Consider the following 13,838-nt stretch of genomic DNA (forward strand, 5'->3'; position numbering starts at 1 on the left):
AATGACGTTGAACACGTGTCTGTCTATGGATATTTTGTTTCAGTAGTCACGGCGTCATCACAATAGGATAAGTACATGTCCTTCGTCGTCGAAGATGTTGTAAAGAAAGCAGGCGTCGACAAGGAATTCCCAAAGACCAACGACTTGCTTTAAAAGAAAGTTTTATTAACTGTTTGAAACAGCATACGGAGAGATTGGTCGACATGATACGTTCCCAGATGGATGCTGAAGTGACCCAGGAGCACCTCAAGATGCAGTTGACTCACATGGATGATTTCTTGACGCAGAGTTTCAGGCAGAGAATCCTGTAGCTAGACATAAAATGGGAGAAAATATATATTGTGACGTATCGATTCCCAAATTGAAATAATATGTTAACCCAGAAATGTGTACGTAAAAGGACTTGTGTGAAATCAACAAATGTATTACAAAAATGAACTAGGTATACAAATCAATACAAATTACTGCACAGCAATTACAATTGCAGTACAAAATAAAGTGGTACGAAGTTTCTATACAGTGAAGCAGCACTAGAACATTACAGAACTATCCATATGTTTCTATAACATACTATCACCGTCCGCGGCATACGACCCGAACTTTCTTACGACTGGTCACTGCCCAAACCAAATGCAACGAACGTCTATTGAATCTCAAAAGAAATAATGTTAACACAGTTACAATCATTGTTTAGCAATAAAATACACTGCCATATAACAAAACGCAAAAACATGTTGACATCATTCTCATAAATACATAAGTATAAGCAAAAACTAATGTCTGAATGATCTTAACATTTTCTTCTTAATAGGTGACGTTTCCAGGATGTCTGCAATGGAAGATGTCCACGGAGCCATCAAGGAACTCTGGCAACCACTTACTCAAGACTTGAGACTGGAAGGGACATTACTTCTTGATAATCTTGAACAACAAGATGCCCTATCAGAAGCCGGTGGGGCCAGTATCATTGCCTCCTCTGACAACCAGAAACAAAATCGTTCCTTTTGGAAGTTTTGTAATGAATTGTCACCTTCAAAATTTAAGTCAGCGGTTATCCAAGCAATGAAAGAAAGCAACGATTCCACAAACCACCAATTGGCGTGCGACTTTGATGACACAATGTCACGCTATGAAACAGTTGGAAAAAATAATCCATCTGAGACTATTGTGAGATGAAGGACAAGGTAAATCTCCGATGATTGGCAGATGCACTCATGGAATGCAAAGCTATAAGTGTCCCAACATATCAGGATTTAGCTTCATCCTCCCGCAGTCACGAGGATAATTTGGGAACACTTATAAAAAAGCGAAAACCGAAACCGTTTGCTCGTGCATTAAAAAAGACATATCCAGATCTATATTTTGATATAAAATGGAAAGCTAAAGCCCTTATGCTAGGGTGTGTGTGTGTACAGCAAGCACTGAGACCCTTACTGAAGTAGATATGGAGGTTGACAAAGTGTCAGATATTGCCAGAATGACAGATTTTTCAGGTGACACTGATTTCACCCCAAACCGAAGGAAAACATTTATGCCGTCTCGTTCCGAAAACCGCGGAAAAGGTTTATGTACCGTGTACCCTTTTCAAAACTTGGTGGTATATACATAATCTGATGACGTTCAATAATTTTGTCAAATAGTCAATTCACACTCATTTACTCCACTGAGTTAGAAATACTCCACAGGACCGTGTGACAAGAGGGATAATTACAAATAAATAGCCAATTCCCATCTACTGATTTACCCACCTGAACTAGAAAGAAAGGAGACCAGTGAGGCCGCCTCATGTCTCAATATTTAGATCCATGCATAAAGATTCAGAGTGACAAAACAGTCTCCAAAACACTGTATGACAAGTCGGATGACTTCAACTTTCCAATAGTCGACTTTCCCTTCATGTCGAGCAATATTCCATCAGCTACAACCTTCGATGTTTACATTTCACAACTTTTCAGGTACAATCGAGCATGCTCTTTCTACTAAGATTTCAAAGAGCGTTCAAGTCCACGGTGAAGCGTTCAAAATGTTTTATGGTAGACATGTTGAGGACATTTCGAAATTTTAAGCATCAGTGACAAACATGATGTCCGATGCAATTCCCTATTTTGACTTGTACCAAATGTTCCCTTCTTTGCAATTGACTTCCCTTTGTATGTGTTTGTGACCGCTGCTCACCTTTTCGCGAACACCTGGTATCATCATATTTGATAGTGATTGATAAGCACATGCTCATGATATAGTCGGAATTGTACAATCGACTCTGCCTTATGCAGAGCTTTCTATTGGATATGGAAAGGGGTTCTTCGCTTTATATGTAACTTTCCAAAAGTCAACGTTTCTATTATGTCGCGCAGTATTCCAACAGCTCCAGGATTGATGTCTACATTTCACCAATTTTTGAATACAATCGAGCATGCTTCAAGTTGTATGCTAGACATGTGGACAGTGACGAGAGGAAGGCCCATGTCATTCGAGCAGGTTTTTTCCACTAAGATTGCAAAGAGCTTTCTTGCTATTTGCAGCAACGTAGATTTTGCAGTTACTGCTGTGAAACTGAAACTGGTCAGTGCTGTAATCTACTGATGTTCTGAGCTGTGAACTCGTCTACCCAGGGTTCATTACTGTCAACATTGTATTTCTAACCCAGGCAACGTCAGTTACGTCTGCACATTCAGATAACATTATTGTTGTTGTTTGTTTGTTTGTTGTTTAACGCCGAACCCGGCGATATTACAGCTATATGATGGCGGTCTGTAAATAATCAAATCTGGACCAGACAATCAAGTGACTGATATCATGAGCATTGATCTACGCAAATGAGGTTCGATGACATACATCAACCAAGTCAGCGCGCCTGACCACCCGGTCCCGTTAGTTAGATAATATTAAGATTTGTCATGAAATGGTTCACTTTTAAAACAGGGCTGCAAATACAGACATCGAATCATGGATAGCGTGCAGTAAGGAAGTGGCAGTCGCGTAATGTCAACACAACACTGCGCAATGGCACGTGCGCAAAACTACTTACCACTGAGAGGACACAGTGACCTGTCACCATCTAGACGACCACACACAGAACTAACAGAAAACACAGAGCAAACCGAGAACACAAAGAACAATCCGAGAACACACAGATCAAACCGAGAACACACAGAAAGAACAACCCGAGAACACATAGAAAGAACAACCCGAGAACAAACCGAGAACACACAGACAAACCCGAGATCAAACCGAGAACACACAGACAAACCCGAGATCAAACCGAGAACACACAAACCCGAGAACACACAGACAAACCGAGAACACACAGACAAACCGAGAACACACAGAACAACCCGAGAACACACAGAACAAACCGAGAACACACAGAACAACCCGAGAACACATTGAACAACCCGAGAACACACAGAACCCGAGAACACACAGAACAACCTGAGAACACATAGACAACCCGAGAACAACCCGAGAACACATAGAAAGAACAACCCGAGATCAAACCGAGAACACACAGACAAACCCGAGATCAAACCGAGAACACACAGACAAACCCGAGATCAAACCGAGAACACACAAACCCGAGAACACACAGACAAACCGAGAACACACAGACAAACCGAGAACACACAGAACAACCCGAGAACACACAGAACAAACCGAGAACACACAGAACAACCCGAGAACACATTGAACAACCCGAGAACACACAGAACCCGAGAACACACAGAACAACCCGAGAACACACAGACAACCCGAGAACACACAGACAACCCGAGAACACACAGAACAACCCGAGAACACACAGAACAACCCGAGAACACACAGAACAACCCGAGAACACACAGACAAACCCGAGAACACATTGAACAACCCGAGAACACACAGAACAACCCGAGAACACACAGAACAACCCGAGAACACACAGACAAACCGAGAACACACAGACAAACCGAGAACACACAGAACAACCCGAGAACACACAGAACAAACCGAGAACACACAGAACAAACCGAGAACACAAAGAACAACCCGAGAACACACAGAACAACCCGAGAACACACAGAACAACCCGAGAACACACAGAACAACCCGAGAACACACAGAACAAACCGAGAACACACAGAACAACCCGAGAACACACAGACAAACCGAGAACACACAGAACAACCCGAGAACACACAGACAAACCGAGACCACACAGACCAAACCGAGAACACACAGAACAAACCGAGAACACACAGAACAACCCGAGAACACATTGAACAACCCGAGAACACACAGAACAACCCGAGAACACACAGAACAAACCGAGAACACACAGAACAACCCGAGAACACACAGAACAAACCGAGAACACACAGAACAACCCGAGAACACACAGACAAACCGAGAACACACAGACAAACCGAGAACACACAGAACAACCCGAGAACACACAGAACAAACCGAGAACACACAGACAAACCCGAGATCAAACCGAGAACACACAGATCAAACCGAGAACACACAGAACAAACCGAGAACACACAGACAAACCCGAGAACACACAGACAAACCCGAGACCACACAGACAAACCCGAGAACACATTGAACAAACCGAGAACACACAGAACAACCCGAGAACACACAGAACAACCCGAGAACACACAGACAAACCCGAGAACACACAGACAAACCCGAGAAGACACAGAACAACCCGAGAACACACAGAACAACCCGAGAACACACAGACAAACCCGAGATAAAACCGAGAACACACAGAACAAACCGAGAACACACAGAACAAACCGAGAACACACAGAACAACCCGAGAACACACAGACAAACCCGAGATCAAACCGAGAACACACAGACAAACCCGAGAACACACAGACAAACCCGAGAACACACAGACAAACCCGAGAAAACAGAGGCAACCTGAGAACACACAGAACAACCTGAGAACACACAGAGCAAACCGAGAACACACAGAACAACCCGAGAACACACAGAACAACCCGAGAACACACAGACAAACCCGAGAACACACAGAACAACCCGAGAACACACAGACAAACCCGAGAACACACAGACAAACCCGAGAACACACAGACAAACCCGAGAACACACAGAACAACCCGAGAACACACAGACAAACCCGAGAACACAGACAAACCCGAGAACACACAGACAACCCGAGAACACACAGAACAACCCGAGAACACACAGACAAACCCGAGAACACACAGACAAACCCGAGAACACACAGAACAACCCGAGAACACACAGAACAACCCGAGAACACACAGACAAACCCGAGAACGCACAGAACAACCCGAGAACACACAGACAAACCCGAGAACAGACAGACAAACCCGAGAACACACAGACAAACCCGAAAACACACAGACAAACCCGAGAACACACAGAACAACCCGAGAACACACAGAAAAACCCGAGAACACACAGAACAAACCGAGAACACACAGAACAACCCGAGAACACACAGAACAACCCGAGAACACACGCCTCGCTTTTGTCACATGGACGATTACCTGACTCAGTTGTGTTTCCACAGAGATTCCTTGACCTGGACAAGAGAGGTGAAGGTCAGATCGCACTCCCTGACATATCACACATAGTGTAGTGTGTTCTTGTGGCACACCTAGTATAGCGCATGTATGTGTGCTCGTGTTCACTTCAGTCTTTTCTACCATGTAAATCTGAAGTGCAGTGGTATAGCTGAAGTACTGTTCAACCAAAACCACTCACTCATTCACAGGAACTGGCAGTTATTAAACGTTAAAACTTATTTCAAAATATTTATTTGGAATTTTCATACCTTACATACTGGCAGTCACTTCCATGGATTGGCTGGTCACGTGACCTTGTGACGTGGTTGATATCGTGGCGTCGAACCCGAAGGAGTGGATCAATGGTCATAACACCAGTCACTTGATTGACTCGGGTTGTGTACTAAGCTCATTCTTGTTCTCTTTTTTTCACAAATGAACTTGTTCTTTAAATAAGCTTAAATCTTTAAATGGCATACAGTTATATCCAGATCTAATAGAAATATTCCTTTTACTTTTTGCTGACGTTGTGGTCCTTTTCTCTGATTCGGTAATTGGTCTTCAAGGTAAAATCAATATTTGGGAAAATTATTGTGACAAGTGTTCACTGTCCGTCAATCTAAATAAAACTAAAGTTCTTGTTTTTAAAAGCGGTAGGAAATGATCAAAATTAGAGAAATGGATATACAAAGAAGCACAGAGGTATTTTCATCTTATACTTACCTTGGAATATTAATTGTTTACTAGGACTTTGAGTTGGAATAAATATCTAGAATCTACATTTGTTAAGGCTGAGGAAGTGTTGAAGTCAATCCAACAAAGTTAAAATATTATAATCTGCCCAGTAATTAATACTGTCAATTCTTTTATACAAAGATAATGCCAATTTTACTTTATTGATCAGAAATATTGGGCTATAGAAAATATGAGTGTATAGAAAAAGTTCGTCTTTATGCGTGTGCACGTGTAATAAGGGTTCGATCATCTACCCCAAATGGTATTGGACTTGGGGAATGTGGCAGATACCCACAGTATATCCTTTCGCTTAAGCGTTATCATTGGTTGGTGGAACAAAACCGTACAGACTAAAATAACAGAACATGAAACTGCTCATTGGCACACGTGTCTGCGAGATCACCCTGAATTAAACAGATTTATTAAAATTCACAGTAAGCTTGTACCTCATAGACTGTGGAATATGTGTATTCTGTACAATATACCAACTAGACCAATGTATGCACTTGTGAAACTAGGAACACTACCAATAACACCTGGACAGTGTTTAATGTGTGACGAGGAGTGCGATGACATAATAAAGCACCAACTGCTATGTTGTACAGCTTTAGCTGATGCAAGGAACACCCTCTATGAACATCTATTTGACTCTTTAAACCTCGAACAATACATGCGTATTGAGGACTGTGCAGATGACGAAGTCAAACTTGTGACATTGCTAGGTGGTATAACCCCTATTGTAGAGGATATGAGCCTTGACAGATGGGCTGAATTCATATCTTCTGTATCACGAGACATAAGCTCCTGGAACCTGCGATCACTGCTCTATCTATAGACAGTATATCTCATACCAGGACCAGGACATGTAAATATTCAGTATTGCCAATTTCTCTGCATAATATAATGTTCGTGTAAATATGCTGTGTTAACATGATTCCAAATGTATATCACTCTCCGAAATTAATGGAGGAAATAAAGATCATTCATTCATTCATTCATTCTACATCAGTGTGACCCTCTTCTACATCTACATCAGTGTGACCCTCTACTACATCTACATCAGTGTGACCCTCTACTACATCTACATCAGTGTGACCCTCTACTACATCAGTGTGACCCTCTACTACATCTACATCAGTGTGTCCCTCTACTACATCTACATCAGTGTGACCCTCTACTACGTCAACATCAGTGTGACCCTCTACTACATCTAAACCAGCGGGACCCCCTACTACATCTAAATCAGCGGGAAACTCTTCTACATCTACATCAGTGTGACCCCCTACTACATCTACATCAGTGTGACCCTCTACTACATCTACATCAGTGTGACCCTCTACTACATCTAAATCAGCGGGACCCTCTACCACATCTACATCAGTCTGACCCTCTTTTACATCTACATCAGTGTGACCCCCTACTACATCTACATCAGCGGGACCCTCTACTACATCTACATCAGTGTGACCCTCTACTACATCTACATCAGCGGGACCCTCTACTACATCTACATCAGTGTGACCCTCTACTACATCTACGTCAGTGTGACCCTCTAATATATCTACATCAGTGTGACCCCCTACTACATCTACATCAGTGTGACCCTCTACTATATCTACATTAGTGTGACCCTCTTCTACATCTACATCAGTGTGACCCTCTACTACATCTACATCAGTGTAACCGTCTACTACATCTACATCAGCGGGACCCTCTACTACATCTACATCAGTGTGACCCTCTACTACATCTACAACAGTGTGACCCCCTGCTACATCTACATCAACGTGACCCCTACTACATCTACATCAGTGTGACCCTCTACTACATCTACATCAGTGTGACCCCCTACTACATCTACATCAACGTGACCCCCTACTACATCTACATCAGTGTGACCCTCTACTACATCTAAATCAGCGGGATCCCCTACTACATCTACATCAGTGTGACCCTCTACTACATCTGCATCAGTGTGACCCTCTACTACATCTACATCAGTGTAACCCTCTACTACATCTACATCAGTGTAACCCCCTACTACATCTACGTCAGTGTGACCCCCTACTACATCTACATCAGTGTGACCGCCTACTACATCTACATCAGTGTGACCCTCTACTACATCTACATCAGTGTGACCCCCTACTACATCTACATCAGTGTGACCCCTACTACATCTACATCAGTGTGACCCCCTACTACATCTGCATCAGTGTGACCCTCTACTACATCTACATCAGTGTGACCCTCTACTACATCTACATCAGTGTAACCCTCTACTACATCTACATCAGCGGGACCCTCTACTACATCTGCATCAGTGTGACCCTCTAATATATCTACATCAGTGTGACCCCCTACTACATCTAGATCAGTGTGACCCTCTACTACATCTACATCAGTGTGACCCCTACTACATCTACATCAGTGTGACCCTCCACTACATCTACATCAGTGTGACCCCCTACTACATCTACATCAGTGTGAACTTTACTACATCTACATCAGTGTGACCCTCTTCTACATCTACATCAGTGTGACCCCCTACTACATCTACATCAGAGTGACCCCCTACTACATCTACATCAGTGTGACCCTCTACTACATCTACATCAGTGTGACCCTCTACTACATCTAAATCAGCGGGACCCTCTACTACATCTACATCAGTGTGACCCCCTACTACATCTACATCAGTGTGACCCTCCACTACATCTACATCAGTGTGACCCCCTACTACATCTACATCAGTGTGAACTTTACTACATCTACATCAGTGTGACCCTCTTCTACATCTACATCAGTGTGACCCCCTACTACATCTACATCAGAGTGACCCCCTACTACATCTACATAAGTGTGACCCTCTACTACATCTACATCAGTGTGACCCTCTACTACATCAACATCAGTGTGTCCCTCTACTACATCTACATCAGTGTGACCCTCTACTACGTCAACATCAGTGTGACCCCCTACTACATCTAAACCAGCGGGACCCCCTACTAAATCTAAATCAGCGGGAAACTCTTCTACATCTACATCAGTGTGACCCCCTACTACATCTACATCAGTGTGACCCTCTACTACATCTACATCAGTGTGACCCTCTACTATATCTACATCAGTGTAACCGTCTACTACATCTACATCAGTGTGACCCCCTACTACATCTGCATCAGTGTGACCCTCTACTACATCTACATCAGTGTGACCCTCTACTACATCTACATCAGTGTAACCCTCTACTACATCAGCGGGACCCTCTACTACATCTGCATCAGTGTGACCCTCTAATATATCTACATCAGTGTGACCCCCTACTACATCTAGATCAGTGTGACCCTCTACTACATCTACATCAGTGTGACCCCTACTACATCTACATCAGTGTGACCCTCCACTACATCTACATCAGTGTGACCCCCTACTACATCTACATCAGTGTGAACTTTACTACATCTACATCAGTGTGATCCTCTTCTACATCTACATCAGTGTGACCCCCTACTACATCTACATCAGAGTGACCCCCTACTACATCTACATCAGTGTGACCCTCTACTACATCTACATCAGTGTGACCCTCTACTACATCTAAATCAGCGGGACCCTCTACTACATCTACATCAGTGTGACCCCCTACTACATCTACATCAGTGTGACCCTCCACTACATCTACATCAGTGTGACCCCCTACTACATCTACATCAGTGTGAACTTTACTACATCTACATCAGTGTGACCCTCTTCTACATCTACATCAGTGTGACCCCCTACTACATCTACATCAGAGTGACCCCCTACTACATCTACATCAGTGTGACCCTCTACTACATCTACATCAGTGTGACCCTCTACTACATCAACATCAGTGTGTCCCTCTACTACATCTACATCAGTGTGACCCTCTACTACGTCAACATCAGTGTGACCCCCTACTACATCTAAACCAGCGGGACCCCCTACTACATCTAAATCAGCGGGAAACTCTTCTACATCTACATCAGTGTGACCCTCTACTACATCTACATCAGTGTGACCCTCTACTACATCTACATCAGTGTGACCCTCTACTACATCTAAATCAGCGGGACCCTCTACTACATCTACATCAGTCTGACCCTCTTTTACATCTACATCAGTGTGACCCCCTACTACATCTACATCAGCGGGACCCTCTACTACATCTACATCAGTGTGACCCTCTACTACATCTACATCAGCGGGACCCTCTACTACATCTACATCAGTGTGACCCCCTACTACATCTACATCAGTGTGACCCTCTAATATATCTACATCAGTGTGACCCCCTACTACATCTACATCAGTGTGACCCTCTACTATATCTACATTAGTGTGACCCTCTTCTACATCTACATCAGTGTGACCCTCTACTACATCTACATCAGTGTAACCGTCTACTACATCTACATCAGCGGGACCCTCTACTACATCTACATCAGTGTGACCCTCTACTACATCTACATCAGTGTGACCCCCTACTACATCTACATCAACGTGACCCCCTACTACATCTACATCAGTGTGACCTCTACTACATCTAAATCAGCGGGATCCCCTACTACATCTACATCAGTGTGACCCCCTACTACATCTACATCAGTGTGACCCTCTACTACATCTAAATCAGCGGGATCCCCTACTACATCTACATCAGTGTGACCGCCTACTACATCTACATCAGTGTGACCCCTACTACATCTACATCAGTGTGACCGCCTACTACATCTACATCAGTGTGACCGCCTACTACATCTACATCAGTGTGACCCCCTACTACATCTACATCAGTGTAACCCTCTACTACATCTACATCAGTGTGACCCTCTACTACATCTACATCAGTGTAACCCTCTACTACATCTACATCAGCGGGACCCTCTACTACATCTGCATCAGTGTGACCCTCTAATATATCTACATCAGTGTGACCCCCTACTACATCTAGATCAGTGTGACCCTCTACTACATCTACATCAGTGTGACCCTCTACTACATCTACATCAGTGTGACCCCCTACTACATCTACATCAGTGTGGCCCTCCACTACATCTACATCAGTGTGACCCTCTACTACATCTACATCAGTGTGAACTTTACTACATCTACATCAGTGTGACCCTCTTCTACATCTACATCAGTGTGACCCCCTACTACATCTACATCAGTGTGACCCCCTACTACATCTACATCAGTGTGACCCCCTACTACATCTACTTCAGTGTGACCCTCTTCTACATCTACATCAGTGTGACCCCCTACTACATCTACATCAGTGTGACCCCCTACTTCATCTACATCAGTGTGACCCTCTACTACATCTACATCAGTGTGACCCTCTACTTCATCTACATCAGTGTGACCCTCTACTACGTCAACATCAGTGTGACCCCCTACTACATCTAAATCAGCGGGACCCCCTTCTACATCTACATCAGTGTGACCCTCTTTTACATCTACATCAGTGTGACCCCCTACTACATCTTAATCAGCGGGACCCTCTACTACATCTACATCAGTGTGACCCTCTACTACATCTACATCAGCGGGACCCTCTAATACATCTACATCAGGGTGACCCTCTACTACATCTACATCAACGTGATTCTTTACTGCATCCACATCACCTTCACCCTCTACTAGGTCTACTTCTACACGAGAGCAGAAATGTCTAATACATCATACATGAAAAATTAAAAGGACATTAATAAGCTTTTTCATTAAAGGAAAAAATCCGAGACCTAACCGGATCATGAAAACACCCCAGTTTTCCACTGATACGGGAATAAAAGACATGTACTGGTATGTGAATCACATACACCAGAATTATATCAGGTGTTCCGAGATGCTGTGGTTATTTTCCAACACTTCAATAGTTTTGTTATCTGATATCTTTCTGGTTACAAATGGAAACGTATCTTTCAGAAAAGAACAAGGAATTCTTGCCAAACATTTCAATGGCACACGCTCTTCCCGTTTGTGATCATACGAATTCGACACACATACATCAATCGTGTAGACCAGTTCCAGCACTTTGCGGGTGTTCCTTGGAGCGGGCAGCAGCATGCCCATGAAGGGCCGTGTTATCAAGGGAAACACGTCACTCTTGTTGTATATCTTTTTCTGAAGGAAACAATCTTGTATGTATGAAGGGTGTTCAGAGTAAAAAAATATATCGAGGAATGGATATTTCCAGGGCGTGCCACCAGCAATTAGAGAATTTGCGTGAGACAATTTCCAGCTTACTTTCTTTGAACTGTTGACTTCATACTCGGGTGGGAGGGACTGCAGGAATGTCATCAATGCTCGTTTGTCATTCTCCCTCACAATGATGTCCATGTCGTCGTCCCAGGGAATAAAGCCGTGATGGGAGTAGGAACCCAGTAAAGTTCCTCCATAGATGAAGTAGGTGATGTTAGAAGGCACACGTTCACTGAAGGTTCTAATGAGGTCCCTAAATTTCTCTCTATCTTCCCGTGATAACCTTTCAAAAAATAGATCTTTTGCTCGTCTGTCTGTCTCCGTATAATTACTGGCTCCGTTACTTTCCCTGCTGACCCAACACCCATCCTTTCCTTGTTTTATGTTTTGGAGTCTTGGAGCATCTCTTGTATTTCCTGTAACAAGATTTCGCCTTTTATACTTCACACTTTGTTTTGTGTTTTCTGGTCTTGAAGCATCTCTTGTGACGTTCCTTGTCAAATCTTTTGTAACAAATCTCGCTTTATTCTCTGCATTATCATTATTATTTTCTGATGCAATTTGTGAAGTCCTTGTCAAATCCATTCTGAAATCCCTCTTCAGTTTACAATAAATGAGGTATGTGCTGCATAAGCATAGGAATACCAGACAGATGAGACACCAGTTGGGTCGCATGACGATGTTCTGTAAGAAACACAAAAAACATTGACAAACTTCATCATTTTACTAACCTCTTTAATTTGCTATCGATAAAGATCGATAAAGAAGATTAATTCTTTTCGAAATTACAAACTCCTAAAACATCACAGTATTAGCACCATCAGACCATCAGGAAACAAATCAATACAAAGTGAAAACTAAACTGAAACCACAAGGAGGCTAAAGCGTCTCAGTCCCATCGCGACAATGGCACCCAAAGTACAAGTAGTTACCTTCTCTAACACATAACCAGCAGAACGTTTTCGTTTTATGGTGCTGGGTGATGAGACAAGGATCTATCAATATGGCCCCAAGATCAAGCAAGAATTCATTGAACTGACGCAAACTTCAAAGGGTTTAAGGCAACCAGGTGAAAAGAGAAACTTGTTGACACCTTCATTTGGCACAACAAAGGTATAATTCACGTCGAGTAAAAACTGTTAGAAGTGAATAGGTGTGAAACCGTATTGAAAAGATTGCACGAGTGTGTCAAATAAAGCGACAAACCCATTTCCATGTCCAACAAAAATCTCTGCAGAAAGCAGAGTCGTTTGATTCCGACTATATCATGAGCATATGTTTCTGAATCACTATCAAACAGTAATGATACTAGGTGTTCGCGAA

The 13,838-nt window shown here is 43.1% G+C and overlaps 1 protein-coding gene across 1 annotated transcript; it reads right to left on the reverse strand.

The window, feature by feature from the left end:
- Positions 1-95: 95 nt before the first annotated feature.
- On the reverse strand, positions 96-13,331 carry LOC125382905. The gene is made up of 2 exons (XM_048401114.1): positions 12,561-13,331; positions 96-311 (listed from the first exon to the last, which is right to left on the reverse strand). The coding sequence occupies exons 1-2, from the start codon at positions 13,188-13,190 to the stop codon at positions 150-152; spliced, it is 792 nt and encodes a 263-aa protein (XP_048257071.1). The 5' UTR covers positions 13,191-13,331; the 3' UTR covers positions 96-149.
- Between the last annotated feature and the right edge of the window lie 507 nt (positions 13,332-13,838).

This window comes from Haliotis rufescens, unplaced genomic scaffold, assembly GCF_023055435.1.
Source record: "Haliotis rufescens isolate VD_foot unplaced genomic scaffold, xgHalRufe1.0.p SCAF_21, whole genome shotgun sequence".
NCBI classification, from domain to species: Eukaryota; Metazoa; Mollusca; class Gastropoda; order Lepetellida; family Haliotidae; genus Haliotis; species Haliotis rufescens.